Here is a 16,615-nt window from a genome sequence, read left to right on the forward strand (position 1 = left end):
CTGCTTTCAAATACCTGTATCGTAAGATAAATAAGGGCATGTTTTGTTAAATAAAAAGATAATACATGATTAAAACAAATCTTGTTAATAGTTTTGTTGTGTATATATCACCATCATTTCTATACGGATTTAGAATGCGGCTCTGTTTTTGTCTCAGTTTATATTTAGACCATCATTGGAAATAAAACAATCATCAAACTTTAGTTGAATTTGCTAGTACTTAGTATTAGCATAATCACTTGGTTAGTTGGTTATTAAAATCAGCTACATACTTGATTAGGCTAATTTCGTTCTCTTAATTAATAGCTAAAATGATAGTGAAAGTAATGAATAAAGGAAAAGCTAGAGAAGAACATCAGAAATTCTATCACTGACAGCATTGAAGAAATCTTTGAATCTTCCAACACCAATCAATACAGACTTGAAGTGCTGCTTTGAAGTTCCGATTTTGTAATATTTGCACAATTTTCGATCAGAATAGTTTCTACATGGTTAGATACTTCTTAACTATAAACTACTACCTAACAGACTCAAGAAAACCATGCAAAGAACTAAACTATAAACAAGGACACTAGGATTTTATTCCATACATCAAGAGATCCTTATCTGTCCCAAAGAAGAACAATAAGAACAATAACTTACAGAAGCCACACATTACTATTTACTTAGTGAATTTATTCAAAGCATTTTCCTTTGGGTCAGTGCAAGGCCCCATTTCCAAGCCTTTGCTGGTTCACCATATATTGAGATAGATAGCTGTGTTCTTGACCACCAATCCATGACCAAAAGTCACAAAAAACTCCACCTTATCTCCTGATCCTAAATTTGATATTATACCCTCCCAATCTCTATCGTTAAAGGAAATTACTGTGCCATGATTGTGTATCTGCAATGTGCACTTTGTGTAATTAACAACCAAGACGCTTTGAAAACATTCATTTGCCATGAATTCAGGGGCTGATAAATAAACAACACACAAAGCCATTCTCTTCAAGTCACGCTCTTGAGGCACAGTGAAAGAAACAGAACGTCCCTCACCGATATGGGCGAGCCAGTAAGGATGGTTGTCACCTGGAAGACAAACATCACAAGACTCACTGCTTGCCAATCCCTGTACCACGAGAACAAAGGCTTAAGTAATGTATGTAACTTTTCCATTTAAATGAAGCATTGATACTATAGAAACGACAGGTCGAGAAAGGTGAGTTCTATAGTTTACTTTAGATACTGTAATAGGATCATTTCATGCTGTCTTAACTGACAGCTAAATTGAATGTTGAAGTTATACACACAGAGGTGAGAGCTAGAGAAGGAACCTTAGAAATGCTATCGCTGAGAGTGTTGAGGAATTCACTGTAACTTCCAACACCAATCAAAGAAAACCTCAAGTAATGGTTTGAAATTCTTTGCTCTGTAAAATTTAAACTGTATTCGACAAGAATTGTTTTCACTTGCTCAGATAGTTGAAATGTTGTGTCACACTGAACCAACAAACTTCGAATATTTGCAAGGCCGCTATGCAATGGTGCAAGGTCACGCCAATTATTATTATCCATATCCATGCAAAACGGACTAAAATAAGATTGGGGATTCACCATTGGTCGCATCCAAGATCGAATGATTGAAGGAAAAAGATTTTGTGACAATCCTTCAAATCCACGTAGGGATATATATCCAATGCTTTTTGAGCTTACAACTGAACAGGGCACTCGTCTCACAGCTGTATTTTCCGTAACTAGAGTTATCAATGATTTCATCTGCACTATATCTTCTTCCAATATCTCAATCTTGAAACAACCAGAGAGGATGAAAGATTTTAAAGATTTCAACTTGTATACCTCTCTAGGGATATTGCTTAGACTTGCACAATCCTTCAAATTTATGAGTTGTAGATTGCAGAGATCTCCAATGGATGGGTGTACTTTGCACAAACATGGGCAATCTTTTAGAATGAGTCGTTCAAGACTCGGTAGCCCTGAAAAGTCGGGTGTTTCTCTCAAGTACTTGGAGTGACTAAGATTAAGGAATTTTAACTGCTCTAAAACCTACGAAGATAGATTTTGGATAAAAGATTAGGTAGGAAAAAAAAGTGTTTGTAGTAATATTTCTATTTTAATTATCCTAAGAATTTTAAAAGAAAAGGCATGTAATGAATACCTGGGATTGTTTCCAAACAAGTAGAAGATTACTATACTTTAAATCCATTGCAATTAAATTTTCCATATGAAAATTGTTTGGAATGTATTTAGAAGGAAACCCTTTCCAACAGATCCATCTGAGTTGTTTTGAAAGGTACCCATAATCTCCAGCAAGTTGTACATGATCCAATTGTAGCAATCTTAATCTCTTCATTTTCTTGAAAGCATGAGCTTCGAAGTAATCTCTGCTAGTTGAATGCATTTTCAGGAACAATCCTTCAGTAGCTTCTGTCCCCTGTGATGAAAATAATAAAGAGAAACAATTGAGAAATCCCTAAATTTATGTTGATGAATGATACGTGAGTCTAACAATTTAGTAACACATGCTTTGCACTGAAATAGAGAACACTTTCAAAATCAAATAATGCCTTACAATATTCTTTTTTAGTACATATTTTGCATCACCCTGAAACCCTAACCGTTTCCTTTTCCATGGTTCCTTTAAAAATCTCTGACATATATATTCTCTTCCCATGTCTCGAAACAAAGGATGCATTTCAAGTTTGTTGTTCCTTCCAAATTTTATGAGGCCACATTCTATGAGAACTGTTATTCCAATATCAGCATGTAGTTCACAGCCATTTAGTATCTCTGTGACATAGCCTCTTTCTTTACCAATAAAAAAACAACATACATCAAGAAATATATCCATTTCCTCCTTGTTTAAACCGTCAAAACTTAATTTCAATTTCTTTTCAACTTCCAAGGGAATTAATTTTACTTTTGACAGTACACTTTCCCACTCTCTCATTGTCTTTTTACATGAAAAGGAACCTAAGACCTCAAGTGCCAGCGGTAGTCCTCCACAATAAGAAACTCTGTTTCTTGCAATTTCGTTCAAGTTTCTTGTTCTTGCTTCTCCAAAGGCATGACAACAGAAAAGCTCAAGGGAATCATTTTCGTTCATACCATCCATTTTATAAACATAATTAACTTCGATTCGCTTCAGCAATCGAACATCCCTAGTTGTAATGATTATCACAGTTCCTTGACTGAACCATTCAGGATTCCCGCATAGGTTTTCTAATTGGCCGAACTCATTCACATCATCAAGCACAATGAGCAACTTTCTTCGAGAAAGTTCATTCTTGATCATAGTTCTTCCCATCCCAACGCTTTCCAACTTGAGCTTGGATTTTAGAACATCATAAAGAAAATTTTCTTGCAAATCAACATGTGTTCTGTATACTTGATCCCAAACTTCTCCAATATTTTCAATAAAACTCTTACCAATGAATGGACGATAAATTCGATTATAGATGGCTTTGGCTATGGTTGTTTTACCCGATCCTACCATTCCCCATATCCCTATCATACATACTTTGGTGGAATGATTTTCAATACATCCGATCACCTCTTCCACGTGCGACTCTAATCCAATAGGAAATTGGGTAATAAACAAGCCTTGATAATCCAGCAATTTCTGAACGCGGTTAACAGTTACCTCCACAAGTTCAGCATCATGCCTTCAAGATGAAAGGTAATGTATTACGGAAAATAAATCACAACCTCAACATTTGCTACATTCATTCTGAAACACAAGAAAGTGGGAAGGATTCATTTGTTTACCTGAAATTTCTGAGATCCCAACCACTGATACCTGCAGCTTTGGTGAGTGCACAACTCCACCTGAACAACACATGTTCCAGTTGTTCTCCTGAGTAGCTTTTGTGTGCAGCTTCTTCCAACGCTTTTCCAAAATCACCCTTCTGAAGATATACATCCAATGGGTCAATCTCGTAAAATATGGGCAGAACAATTTGCCCAAAGGTTTGGTGGCATTCAATTACTTTTTCAAGCTCAAAAAGACAACATGTAGATTCAGCGTATGTTTTGGAGAAAACGATTATTGCGATCTTAGAGGCTGCTATTTCTCCCATGTGTTCTTCCAACTTCATTCCTTCTTGCAGATTCTCCTGGCTAATGAAAGTTTTGACTTGAGCTTGTAAAAGGGAAGAATGGAGATGAGAAACGAACCTTCTACCGATGTCTTCTCCCCCAAAGTTGATGAACACATCATATATGAACACCGGTTCTGATTTTAAGAAGGATGAAGATGAAGATGCTGATGATGAAGAAGAACCGAACTCCATCAAAGTAATTGAAATGAAATCTTCAAAGGTAAAACAATAATGTTAAAGATGTTGTTTATGCACTTATCATCTCATCTCTAAGTGTCCAATAAGAATTTACATGACAAATTATAAGTTATCATAAAACAAAAAGTGCTGATGAAAAAGTCGAAATACAATAAAACCTTTAACTTTTTTGTTTATGACCCAAAATGAGTTGTTCAAAAGATAATAGACTCTATATTATATTAAAGAAAGAATGTAATCTTTCAGTGCGATATGACCCCGACTCATATATGTTTCATATTTTTCGTCGTTTACCCAGCTGAGTGCACATACTTCTTGTTTTCCGCGACCTTCACGTCAAGCTTTTAAAAAGATACTTTAACTTTAAGGGTTGCAATTATTCACTTAGAATTTCAGAAGTTTTCCAAATAACTTTTTTGTATTACAAAATTTACGATATTCAATTAAGATTTTTAAACATTGTAAGAAATAATGATTTCGAAACTATGAAAAATATATTATGCGGCATTCATAGTTTTCTCTTCCTTTGGTTTATTGATTAAAGTGCTTAGGTCAAGAAAAATATATTTCCAGAAGACACTAAAGTTTTAATATGGATGATTCACCGATGCTCTGTTGTAATAGTGGACATTCACTAACGCTAAGTACAGAAAGAGAAGAAGGGAGCAATTCCTTTGTCGCTATTACAGCTTGTATAATGGATCTCCATTGGGCCTCTTTCTTATTCCGTCTTTCTTATGCCCTTTATATTTGGACTTGTATTATTTTATTCAAGATTCCAATCACGTTCTTTGTACATCACGCGGATGGTCCGACTTGATCTTTGTTTTCCATTTTATTGATCATAAGAACTACACAACATGGAATCGTACTATGTTGGTTGCCTTATTAGTTAAGAACAAACTTTCCTTGGTCGATGGAAGTGCTTCTCTGACGGCTCGTGAGATATAGGAAGACTCGAAGACTCGCTTCTCTCGGAAGAACGACCCTCGAATTTACCAGCTTCGCCGCCAACTTATTTCTCTACAGCAAGGTCCTGATCCTGTTAAGACATACTACACGATGCTTAAATCAATGTGGGAGGAATTATCATGATATCGCGCTCAATTTCAATGTTCTTATGGCGACACGGAATATGTGATGACGTTACTCATGGGTCTCAACAACACCTTCTCACTGATCCGGGGCCAAATCCTCCTTTATGATCCCTTCCTTGCCCTCTATTTCAGTCCTAACTGTTTTGACCTCATCCATGCATTTGCGGTCCTTTTAAGCATGCTACCTTGTATTTTATTTCCTACTTCATCCACACCCAGAGGAAGATTGGCACAACTAAACTCCTTCATGGGCTTCTGGTTTTTGATTTTATTTCCCCTGCAAACATTATTTCATCTTGTAATTCTGTTTCATATGATGTTTGACGCAAACGTTTACGCCACATCCCTACTTCTGTGTATAAAATTGTTTATGAAAAACTCCTTTAGCTAACATTCATCCCTCTTTTCATTCAGATACTTGTCATCTTTCAAAACAAAATAAATTTCCTTTTTCTAGTCATACTGAATTCTGTCCTAACTGTTTTGACCTTATCCATGCGGACATTTGCGGTCCTTTTAAGCATGTACCTATAATGATTATCGTTATTTCCTCATAATTGATGACAAAAGTTGCTTTACTTTTTTTTAAGATCCGGAAAAATTAAATAAATAAATTTATTTAATAATTGCAAGGCGGGAATCACTAAGTTAATTAATGTTAAAAGAGAAGATAATGAATAGTACTAGGTCAAGTGTTTGAGAATACGTCTTCCTTTTGAAAGGACTTGAGTTTGAATCTTGTGTATGTCATTAGGGTGTTAATTTAATGATTTTATTATTTTAATAATATGTTGGACCATGGGGCATGATAATATAATCGTAGATGCATAGAAATTATCAAGAAACATGGATTGGCTTGTTGGTTGTGCATTTGCTTGATAATGGGGTGGATGAGAGTTTGAACCTTGTTTAGAACAAAAATTATTATATTTTATTTTTAACCTTAGTGGCATTTGGGTAGGTCATGAGCTAAAGGAAGGTTCTATGAATCTGGACATAAACAAAGGGTTTAATTGGGTTTATTAGACATTAAGTGCGAAATTAATTAATTAAATTTATTTTATTTTAATTAAATTAGTTTTGAGTTGAAAAGTTAAGTGAGGGAGTGGATTAGTGAAGGAAACATACTATTTTCGTGGGGCTAACTAAGGAGTTTTCAGAACCCTAACAACGGAACCTAAGAGAGAGTTAGAAGGCTGGAAGGAGTGCCCAATGGTAGAGGCCAAAGTTAGGACAAGTTTGGTGCGAAGAAGAATGCTAGGAGAACAATATTAGAGTGGGATTTCCAAGTAAGGGGAGTTAACTAGATCTTGTTTTATTTTTTGTGACTATGTGTTGTTTTATGATTTTCTTTTGATCTTTTTTTAAGTAAGGTTGTTATTGTATTAGAAAGATTTTATGTGTTTAGGGTTTATGTGATTTTGATACGATTTATGAAAAATGATGTTAAAGGTTGAATTTAGGATTGAATAGGGGAGAAGTAGTTTGAGAAATTAAACTTTTAAGATGTTGATTTTTGGTATATGAAAGGAAACTAAGGATTAATTGGAGGTCTGGAATTAAAGTTTCGGTGGATGAATGGGTGTTTAAGCATGTTGATGAATTGCAAAAACTGACTTAATTGGGAGATTAGAAAAATTATGAGTTAATTAGTTAAAGAGTTTTTGGCATCGTGGTGGAATATGCGCATGTAAATTTAACATGGGAGTTTGTGGGTTTATTTTGTTAGTTAGAGTAGTAGATGAATGGGTCGTGTGGGTATTTTACTTAATGTTATGTGTTGATCTTGTAAGACTCGAGAAATTTAATTAATTAATTTATAAATGCGAACAGTGTGGACCTTTATAGTAATTATTGCTGACTTTTATGATGTAAAATAATACTAGTTGTTCTTGTGGAGAACAAATAAGAGATGTCAGACACAAACGTTACCTTACCTCAATCCGCAATCTCCTCAGTAGGCTTCCTTCCGACTGGCATATGCTATCTGCTGGTATCTCGGCTTGGACCGATTTGGACTCAAGAGGGGTTACCTGCGGAGAAGACTCCGACGCTCAAGTCAGCAAAGAACTCTCAGAAAGTCAAATCTCATGATTAAGGGATTAATGAATGCATACCTTTAATTGTTGGGTTCCATGCATATTTATAGATTATTAATTATGTCTAGTCACGTCATGGCTGGGCCCCTGTTTGGGCTGTAGGTGGGCCTCGACCTAGCCCAGGCCCCTTAGCTCGATTATTGTGGGCCCTAGGGGCTTTGCGTGTAATGCTTTGAGTCCGTAAAGTTCTCGCTTAATTTCCTTAAGTTGGCGGCTTAGGTTGGTTACTCTTATTCGCTCAGCATATATATGGTGATTATTTGCGTCCTTAGGGGTTATGTAGACGGATTTTACGGCTATAGTCAAGCTAAGCCGCCTAGGTGTAGTACACCAGTCCCCCTACCTTTGTCGGTGTATCTATAGCGACAAAGGATGAGAAGTGTTGATGTCTTTTGTTAGGCCGCCTAGGTGTAGTACACCAGTCCGCCAACCTTTAAGTGTGATGAACAATGTTAAAGCTTGGAATTTGAATAGGTTTGTGGCAGGTGAAGAGGTGGCAGATGTCAGAGGTCTAGTCAAAGGGGTTTTGTACCGACATTTTAAGGTTGGTGACCCTTGGTTTGCGTTGTGACGCTTCATATGGCTTATGACTTTTGGCGAGAAGAACTTGTAGCGTTTGGGATTCATGTTTATAAATGAGGATGTTGTTGAAAGTGTGCTCACGTTGCTTCATTTGTAAGAAATCTGAGATCAGTTATTTGTGTGCGTTAGAGTTGTCCGATATCTTCCTTATTTCCACCGTCATCCTAAAAAGAATAGGTATGTCTAGTAGTAGTGATAGGGTTTCCTTGTTGAGTTCGAGTAGTGAGTGGCCAGGGGGGAGTAGGAGTAGTCAGTCGAGTAGTAGTGATAGGGAGCAACCGGGATATGTGGGGAGGATCCCTATGGAGAAAACAGTTGAAGTTAGGGAGGGTCCGCTAGAGGAGTTGGTGGAGAGCAGCTAGTCGACGAAGGCGGGATACGAATGGGTTGCAGCGGATGTGCGAACACAATACTCAATATTTCGGTGGTTGCGATTGCTGATGTCGTGGCTGAATTGTACTCCTATCTTTGAGAAGGGCGCTTAAAGGGATATTGTGGTGCCAGAGAGGGTAAGTGTTGTAGAATGTGTCTGTCACGGCCGAGACGGAGCTGTCGAGGAGTTCTTTTATATGTACATGTGTAACTTTTCACAACTGCACATCCGGTTGCCGTTTGACGAGTTCACCATGGGAGTGTTGCGGTTGATGAATGTTGCTCCCACTCAACTGCATCTGAACAGCTGGGCGTACTTGCAAGCGTTCTGGTTGTTTTGTATGGCTTTGTACTTGCAACCATCCCCGTGGGCGTTTCTCTATTTCTTTGATACGAGGCCGATAAGTCCGACCACGTGGTTGTCAGTTATAAGCCGGCCTGGAATTAACAGATTGGATGCTTTTACCCAATCTTTCAAACACTTTAAAGATGGGTTCTTTAAAGTGGTGGTAAAGCAAGTTGGACGTTCACATTTTACACCAACGATAGGAGTACTAAATTTCCCTTTTTCTGGACCAGCAACCCTTGGAGATATAAGGGGATGGCGAAAGAGGAGTTGTCGGTGGCTGACCGGAAGGTATTGGATGCGATGATGCTTTTTAGCGATAAGATGCCCACTAAGGGCTTAGATAGGGTTTATAATTCGGTTCAACCGATTATTGATATTGAAGGTATCCTTTTTGTATTTTTGAGTGTTATATTGTGTGTGTGTGGTCTGATGGATGTTTGTTGTTGTTTACAAGTTGTTAAGACTTTGGCAAGTGTACCAAGTCGCGCAAGTAGTAACCGGTAAGACCGGGATATCGTTTCCCAAGAGACTCGTGTATACTAAATATTTGCGTAATTAGTGACTAATTTAAACTAATGAATAAATTCATAATTTAGGTTTTTGTATGCAATAAAATAAATGTTTCATAAACAAGTAAAATTGAACTTGGATATTTGAAGACTCTAGAAAATGGTAAAGACTAGAAATGCAATGGATTGATATTGTTGGAGTTAGACTTCACCTACTTCACTCTCATGTATATTAAACAATAAAACTCTTCTCCATTAATTACTAATGTCAACCCACAAGTCTACTCAAACTCTAATCCCTTAGTTGAATGAGCCTAGGTTCCCTTATTTAGAGTCAATTCCTTGAATCCCTAAATAAACAAACCCGCTTTACAAATTAGGGTTTAAGACAACTAATGGGTCAAGTTCCATTCCTAGATACAAGTTCCATTAGGTATCTTGTTCAAATTCTAGGTTTCAAGAGATATTTTCCAATACCTAATGACCCAAATATCATGCAATGAATGGGTAAAACAAAGCAAGCCTTAAATACATAAACAAAGATACTAGAAATCAGTGGAAGAATCATATATATATATATATTCAAACCATTCGAAAATACATAAGAGTTCAGTGGCTACATCTAACCCCAACAAAAACGGGTTTAGCTCTCCATTGTCATGGAGAGCTCAAGCTTACAAAATGGAAATGGAAGAGGGAGGACACACAAAAAGGAAGATGGAGTTGTTCCCACAAGCCCTAGCAGACCTCCAAGCGCTCCAAGACGTGTTGTTCGAGCTCCAAAGTGTCCAAGATAAGTTTCCCCTCGCGAAAAACAAAAGAAAAAGGGTCACTTGACACATCAGCGAAAACAGGCGCCTGGCGGAAGCCTCTCACCGCCAGGCGGTGACCAACAAACAGGGGCCAAAACTTCCCGCTACCGCCCAGCGGTGTCCAATGTGCCGCCAGGCGGTGACTAACAGTGGCGCCTGGTTGGCGCTAGTATGGCGCCTGGCGCTGACTTTGTGTCGCCGGGCGCTTCCTGTTGACATTTTTGCTCTTCTCCTTGTTATTCCGGGTCACTCATTTGTGTGAACTTTTGGAGCAAAGCTTCCAATCTACAAAAAGGACACAAAAATGGGGATTAGTGGTATATTTAGATCAATGTAACCCACAATGTATTTATTTACAAAAGTAAGGTAAAATTGAGGATTAAGTAGGTTAAAAGCTTTGGCATAGATGATTTTGCTAATGAATTATAGCTTGGATAATGGTAAAAATTAACATTATCACAAGTCACATGGCGCAGATGGGAAAAAAGAATCTAACACTTTTCCAGACATTGCGAAAGGAGAAAGTGGCTAGAGCCAAAGCTGCTGGGAACACTGGGTTTCCTAATTTGCAAGAGTCGCTGGTGGATGTACATGTGCACGTTGGGACAAAAAGAAAGACTAAGTTGCCGGCTAGGCCTGGTAGAGGCAAAGATGTGAAGAAAGTGTGGGTCGCTTTGTTAGGGTCGGGGTCGTCTAGTGGCACAAAAGGACAGGAGGTTGGGTTGATTGAGCTGCCAAAGACGGTTGTACGACGAGATATTGAAATCAATGTGCCAGAGACACGGATCAACTCGATTGATAACATGGATCCTAACCATCTAGTGAGGACTATGGTGGAATTTGGTAGCAAGGCGCTACTATTGGGACGTCGGGTTGGGTCCTCGTACCAAAGATAGTTGAAGGAAGGAAATCGAGAAAAGCTTGAGGAGTTGCAAGGGCAGTTGGATAAGCACGCCGAGGAGAAAGAAGCTTGGGCAAAGGAAAAAGAGGAATGGCAAGAGGAAAGGAAGAGGCTGGCAACTTGGATGGTGCGCTGCCTGGATTCAGAAGAGAAGCTGAAGGGCTGAATTGCCGATTTAGAGGCTGACTACGATGAGTTGAAGGAGAAATATGACGGTATGGAGCTGGAGTTGGATGATTTGAAGGGTTGTATCATCCAGGAGCATATCAATAGATTTCAAAAGGGGTTACGGCAGGCGACATTTTTTTATAACAGGTTGATGCGTCTGATGTCTGATGTCTGACGCCGAGAAGAGAGATGGTTGTGGTTTGATGTGAGCAGCTGCCGGCGAAGTGAGTAGTGAACATATGGGAGAGGGTGTCAAAGCAGTCGATGGAGTATGGGGGTAGGGTGGTAAACCATTCGAGGGCGGGGCCTTTAAGGGTGGTTGGGAAGGCTTTGCAAAAAACGACATCATGAGAAGTATAGAGGGCTACATGCGTTATGTATACTTTGAGATGCTCATTTGAGTCAGTTTCGCCTGTGTAACGGTCCAGTGTGAAAGGCTCCCACTGGGCAAGGAGAGGGGTGTTGGCAATGAAATCAGTAAAAGGGTGGCGACGTCTGGGTTGTGGGGGTGGCAGTGGGTAAGAGGGAATGGGATGGTGGATGAGGGTAGGAAAGGTTGATGTGAAGTTGTGAGGTGGAATGTGGGTGGTGGGGAGGGTGGAGGTGAAGTTGGGAGGTGGGATGTGCGCGGTGGGGAGGGTGGCAGCTGGGGTAGGTGTTGCAGGGTGTCTTGAGAGGGTGTTATGGAAGTGTGTATGATGGGTTGAGATGATGGGAGTCTATTGAGTGGTGGTGAAGGTGTGCAAGGTAGCATTGTACTCACTTTCTTCTTCACTAGGCTGGAAAGCTGGCGACTTTGCGGCTTCAGATGTTTCCTTGACTTTTCCCTTCTTTGCGGCCTCGATCTTTTTCCTTAGACGTGAGTTTTCATGTCGTAGTGCCTTCATTTCATCAGCACTGGGCTTTTTCAAATATGCTAATTCTTGTTGCATTTTGGCTTGGCCGTCCAGCATAGCGGCCAAGTCCGGGGTGGTAATAGCAGGTGCTACAAGACCTGCTTCAGCTTGCTTGTTAACTCCTGCTGTGCTGCGGGTTGAGACCATCTTCGAGAGAATGCGGGTTGATCTGTAAAGTATTACTTTGTGCCCCACGGTGGGCGCCAATTGTTCCTGCGGAAAATAAATAAGAGATGTCAGACACAAACGTTACCTTACCTCAATCTGCAATCTCCTCAGTAGGCTTCCTTCTGACTGGTATATGCTATTTGCTGGTATCTCGGCTTGGACCGGTTTGGACCCAAGAGGGGTTACCTGCGGAGAAGACTTTGATGCTCAAGTCAGCAAAGAACTCTCAGAAAGTCAAATCTCGTGACTAAGGAATTAATGAATGCGTACCTTTAATTGCTGGGGTCCATGCATATTTATAGATTATTAATTATGTCTAGCCACGTCATGGGCTGGGCCCCTGTTTGGGTCGTAGGTGGGCCTGGGCCTAGCCAGGCCCCTTAGCTCAATTATTGTGGGCCCTAGGGGCTTTGTTGGTAATGCTCTGAGTCCGTCAAGTTCTCGCTTAATTGATAACGTTGTTTTCTACCTTTTATTGATGTTAAGTTTTGTGAATAAAATCAACTCCTACATAACTTTTATCTTGTTTAATCCTCTAGTTTATGTTGTTTTTACTTCTAATCTCTATTATAAGTGTGTGAAATAAAACAATAGGAAACAATTCTGGTGGAAGAAAACAAGCTAAAGCTCAAGGAAGCATGATTGGAGATGAAAGATTGACTTTTACAAAAATAATCATGTCGAGGGGCACCGAGATCAAGTCCAACACTGCAAACATGGAGAAAGGACTCACCTATATGTATATACTACCTTGGACAACCCTTGGAAGGCCAAAAAGCGATCATTAGGCGCCAGGGTCACTCGCTGGGCGAGCTGGTGGCTCGTTGGGCGAAAATGACAGACCAGAACTGCAGTATTTGAGTCGTTGGGCGAAAATGTGGCTCGCCCAGCGAGTTGCATGTCCGAGAACGTCGATTTTAGGCCTCGCTGGGCTAGTGTGAAGCCGCTGGGCGAGAATATCGACCCCAATACGCAAATATGGTTATTTAATCATGTTTCTACGAGAGTATTAGGGGATTCCTCATTTTTCACGAATAGAAACACCTTGGGTGCTTGGGAGAGACTCCTAGAGGCTATTAGGGGTGTTGGGAAACTCTCCCTTCTCCTTCTTGGGTTTCCTTCTTCATCCATTGAGGTTTTACCCCTTATGGGTTGGAGAGGATGATGGGCTACGAAATTGAAGACGGAGATGCGAATGGGAGGCGCAATTGAACCATGAGCAGTATTCAAGAACCTTGGGAGAGGGATTGTTTCTACTTTATGGTTCCAATTTCTTCCTTATTCTTCAATTTTGTAAAACCCTAGGTTCTCCACCATGGAGAGCAATTTCTATTTGTTGAGATTAGATGTAAAACATTGAATTCTTGTGTAAAATTGTGTTGTTAATTTATATGCTTTTCCAATTCATGTTAGTATTTGATTTCCATATGCTTAATGCTTGTTGTGGTTTAATCACCCATGGCTTGTTTGTGGTTCTTGAGGTGTTGGGAAACATCTTTAAAATCTAGATTTGAAATTAAATACCTAATGGATGCTTGTATCTAGGAATAGAACTTGGTTCATTAGTAATCTTAGATTCTTGAAACTAATGCATGATTTCACTTGTTGAGGATTCAAGGAATTGAAACTTGATGAGTAATCATAGGCTCAAAGGCTCTAGGAATAAGATTTGAGTATTCTTGTGAATTGATTTTAACATGAATATGGAATTGAGATAATTTAGAATGCATGAGAATGAAATTGTTGAAGTCTAATCTTGACAAATTGTAAATACACTACGTTAATTTCTTGTTGCACACCAACTGTTTCATAAAATACAAAAAGAGTTTCCATATTGTTTGTGTGAACTTTGTGTCTAATTGAGTCGTGAATTGCGAGAGTTGTCATGTGTTGCACAAGTCCCTTGGGAGAGAACGATAACATACTTATTACTTGCTATGTGTGACCAGTGCACTTGCCGTGTTGGATTTTCACTAACATTAATTCCCTTAAGTTAGCGGCTTAGGCCGGTTACTCTTATTCGCTCAGCATATATAGGGTGATTATTTGCGTCCTTGGGGGTTCTGTAGATGGATTTTACGGCTATAGTCAGGCTAAGCCGCCTAGTTGTAGTACGCTAGCTTAATTTGTTGAGAGTACTTGATTGTGTTGAAAGGACTTGGGTTCAAGTCCTGTGTATGCCAAATTGAGTGTATTTTAATTATGTATTATTTTGACAAAATGATTTATCATTATGAGTGATAACATAATCCTAACTTTTATAAATTGGTTGAATTGGTTGTGCATTGATTTGACATTAGAATAATACATAACCATTGCCCCAAAATAATAATAATAATCATAGTAGTGATGGAGTCACATAGAGTACTCAATACAACGGAAATGACAAGCATACACATACTTTCAGAATTAATATATATAATGCAGTTGCATATAATATCATTAAAATAGGAAATGGCAGCTCCCCTAACTTGGATTTCCGGCATCAAAGCTCTTCTAGAGTTCTTTTTGCTCCAAAGAGTCACACCTTTGCCTCCACACTAAAACGGGCATTAACTCTCTTTGAATTTAGGTGTGTGCTTGGAAAACTCTTCCTCTATCAACCCACAATTGAATCCCCACAAATATGAGCACAAAATAACTTTTTGTGTTCACCAAGGTTCAAACCCACACCCTCACAAATACAACGTCAAAGCCTAACCAACCAATTCATGTTGTGTGATGTTTTGTGCACACATGGGCTTATACATTAAGTGACGAGATCTTATCCCCATGCAAAACAAATTAAATAATTAATTAACACCACAATGTCATACACAAGACTTGAATCCAAGTCTTTTCATATAATCAAGTAGTCTCAACCACTTGAGTTAATATTATTCCTTGTCTTCTCTCTCCACATTAATTAACTTAGAGATTCATGTCCTCGCATTTATTAGATAAATATTTATTTATTTATTTATTTTTCCGGGTCTTCCATTTCCCATGTCTTCTCGTGAATTGCACTTACCTAAAAACAAATATGGCTAGGTTTGTCTCGCGAGGTCCTCCATTTCCCATGTCTTCTCGTGCGTAGCTTCATCCCAAAAACCTTCACTATCCGGATCTCATTCTCCCTTATTTCCATGACTTTAGAATACACTATTCTTACTAACCTCACGTCCAAAGTCAAATCTTCCCTAATCTGAACCTCATCCTAATATGAACATCACCACCCTCTAGTGGATGATTGGGATTTGCAATGCATTTCCTTATCTATGACACGTGAAGATCATATGTGTTTGATGAAAATTGATGAAGATCCATTTGAAGATTATGTTTTAGTGTGTTAAATCTAAAAATATCATTTTAAATGTAATGTCTTAGTGTTATATCATGTTGGTAGGCTATATGACATAGGTTAGATGTCTTGTGTGCCTTAGTCTGTCTATTTTAATCTGTTAAAATGGGTTTTAACAGGTTAAAAGACTTGATGTATATAGTTTCTGGTATGAATGCATTCAGTTAGTTGAATTATTTTTCAATCGACTGATTTCACTTAAGTCAAGTGAAATCAACTGACCGTACGGAAAATTTAATCGACTGTTTTCACTTAAACCAGACTATATAAGCTGTGTTTTCGCGAGCATATGTGTGAATCTGAGTTTTTGTGCATGAAACTTTGTCATTCTTCTCTAGAAAGCTCTATCTCTGCAATACACAGTTACAACTCGTGTTTTGCAGATCTTGGTTGATCTTGGAGGCATTTTGGCTTGTGAGTAGCTTGAAGAACACATGTATGGTTGGCTAGGGATAGCCACCATCAGGTTTGGATGTTCTTGTGCCTCTGGATGGTTTGCGTGACGTGATTTCAGGTCTGTAGGTGTGATTCTTGCAGGGTGTGTGTCTAGGTTTTTGTGTGAGTAAAAAATCTTGTGAGTTTTGTTGTTCAAAAGTGTAATCTTGGTGTGTGATTTGTAAAAATTTTTAATATAGTAGAAACCACGCTCAGGTTATCTTGGTAAATTGGATGTGGCTTGTGATTGAGTGAACCAGTATAAAAATAATTATGCAATTCTTTTTCCCTCATCTCACTCACTTTGAATCTCTTTAAAAACTCAAGAAAACCAAGCAATTTGATCTTTGGTGTGATTTAATGCGTTCTGGTGTAATATGAGGCTTTATACATGTTATAAATATTGTTTGGAACAAGTCTTATATGTAAAAGATTGTTGTTTGAGTTGAATTTGCAAATTCTGCATTTTGCATAAATCTCTAGTATTTTAGCCGACTAATTTGTCTTTTTAATCGACTGTTTTATAGCTTCATTCACAAATTAGTCTGCTGTTTTATATTTTAATCGACTGAAAGTGAACTGGTCTACTA

General features: G+C 38.6%; 1 protein-coding gene across 2 annotated transcripts; it reads right to left on the minus strand.

Moving 5' to 3' along the window:
- Positions 1 to 465: 465 nt before the first annotated feature.
- Positions 466 to 4,413, minus strand: LOC114167215 (disease resistance protein RPV1-like). 2 transcript variants are annotated; one of them, XM_028052224.2, is made up of 6 exons: positions 3,989 to 4,402; positions 3,768 to 3,907; positions 2,572 to 3,664; positions 2,158 to 2,433; positions 1,317 to 2,045; positions 466 to 1,111 (listed from the first exon to the last, which is right to left on the minus strand). In XM_028052224.2, exons 1-6 carry the CDS (start codon positions 4,289 to 4,291, stop codon positions 734 to 736), a joined length of 2,919 nt encoding a protein of 972 aa, XP_027908025.1. In that variant the 5' UTR covers positions 4,292 to 4,402; the 3' UTR covers positions 466 to 733. The 2 variants fall into 2 exon arrangements, with proteins under 2 accessions (XP_027908025.1, XP_027908023.1); XM_028052222.2 differs by having other exon boundaries at positions 3,768 to 4,413.
- Positions 4,414 to 16,615: the final 12,202 nt, after the last annotated feature.

The sequence above is a fragment of the Vigna unguiculata genome, chromosome 10 (assembly GCF_037176805.1).
Source record: "Vigna unguiculata cultivar grain cowpea cultivar isolate G323 ecotype 2 chromosome 10, ASM3717680v1, whole genome shotgun sequence".
NCBI lineage: Eukaryota > Viridiplantae > Streptophyta > Magnoliopsida > Fabales > Fabaceae > Vigna > Vigna unguiculata.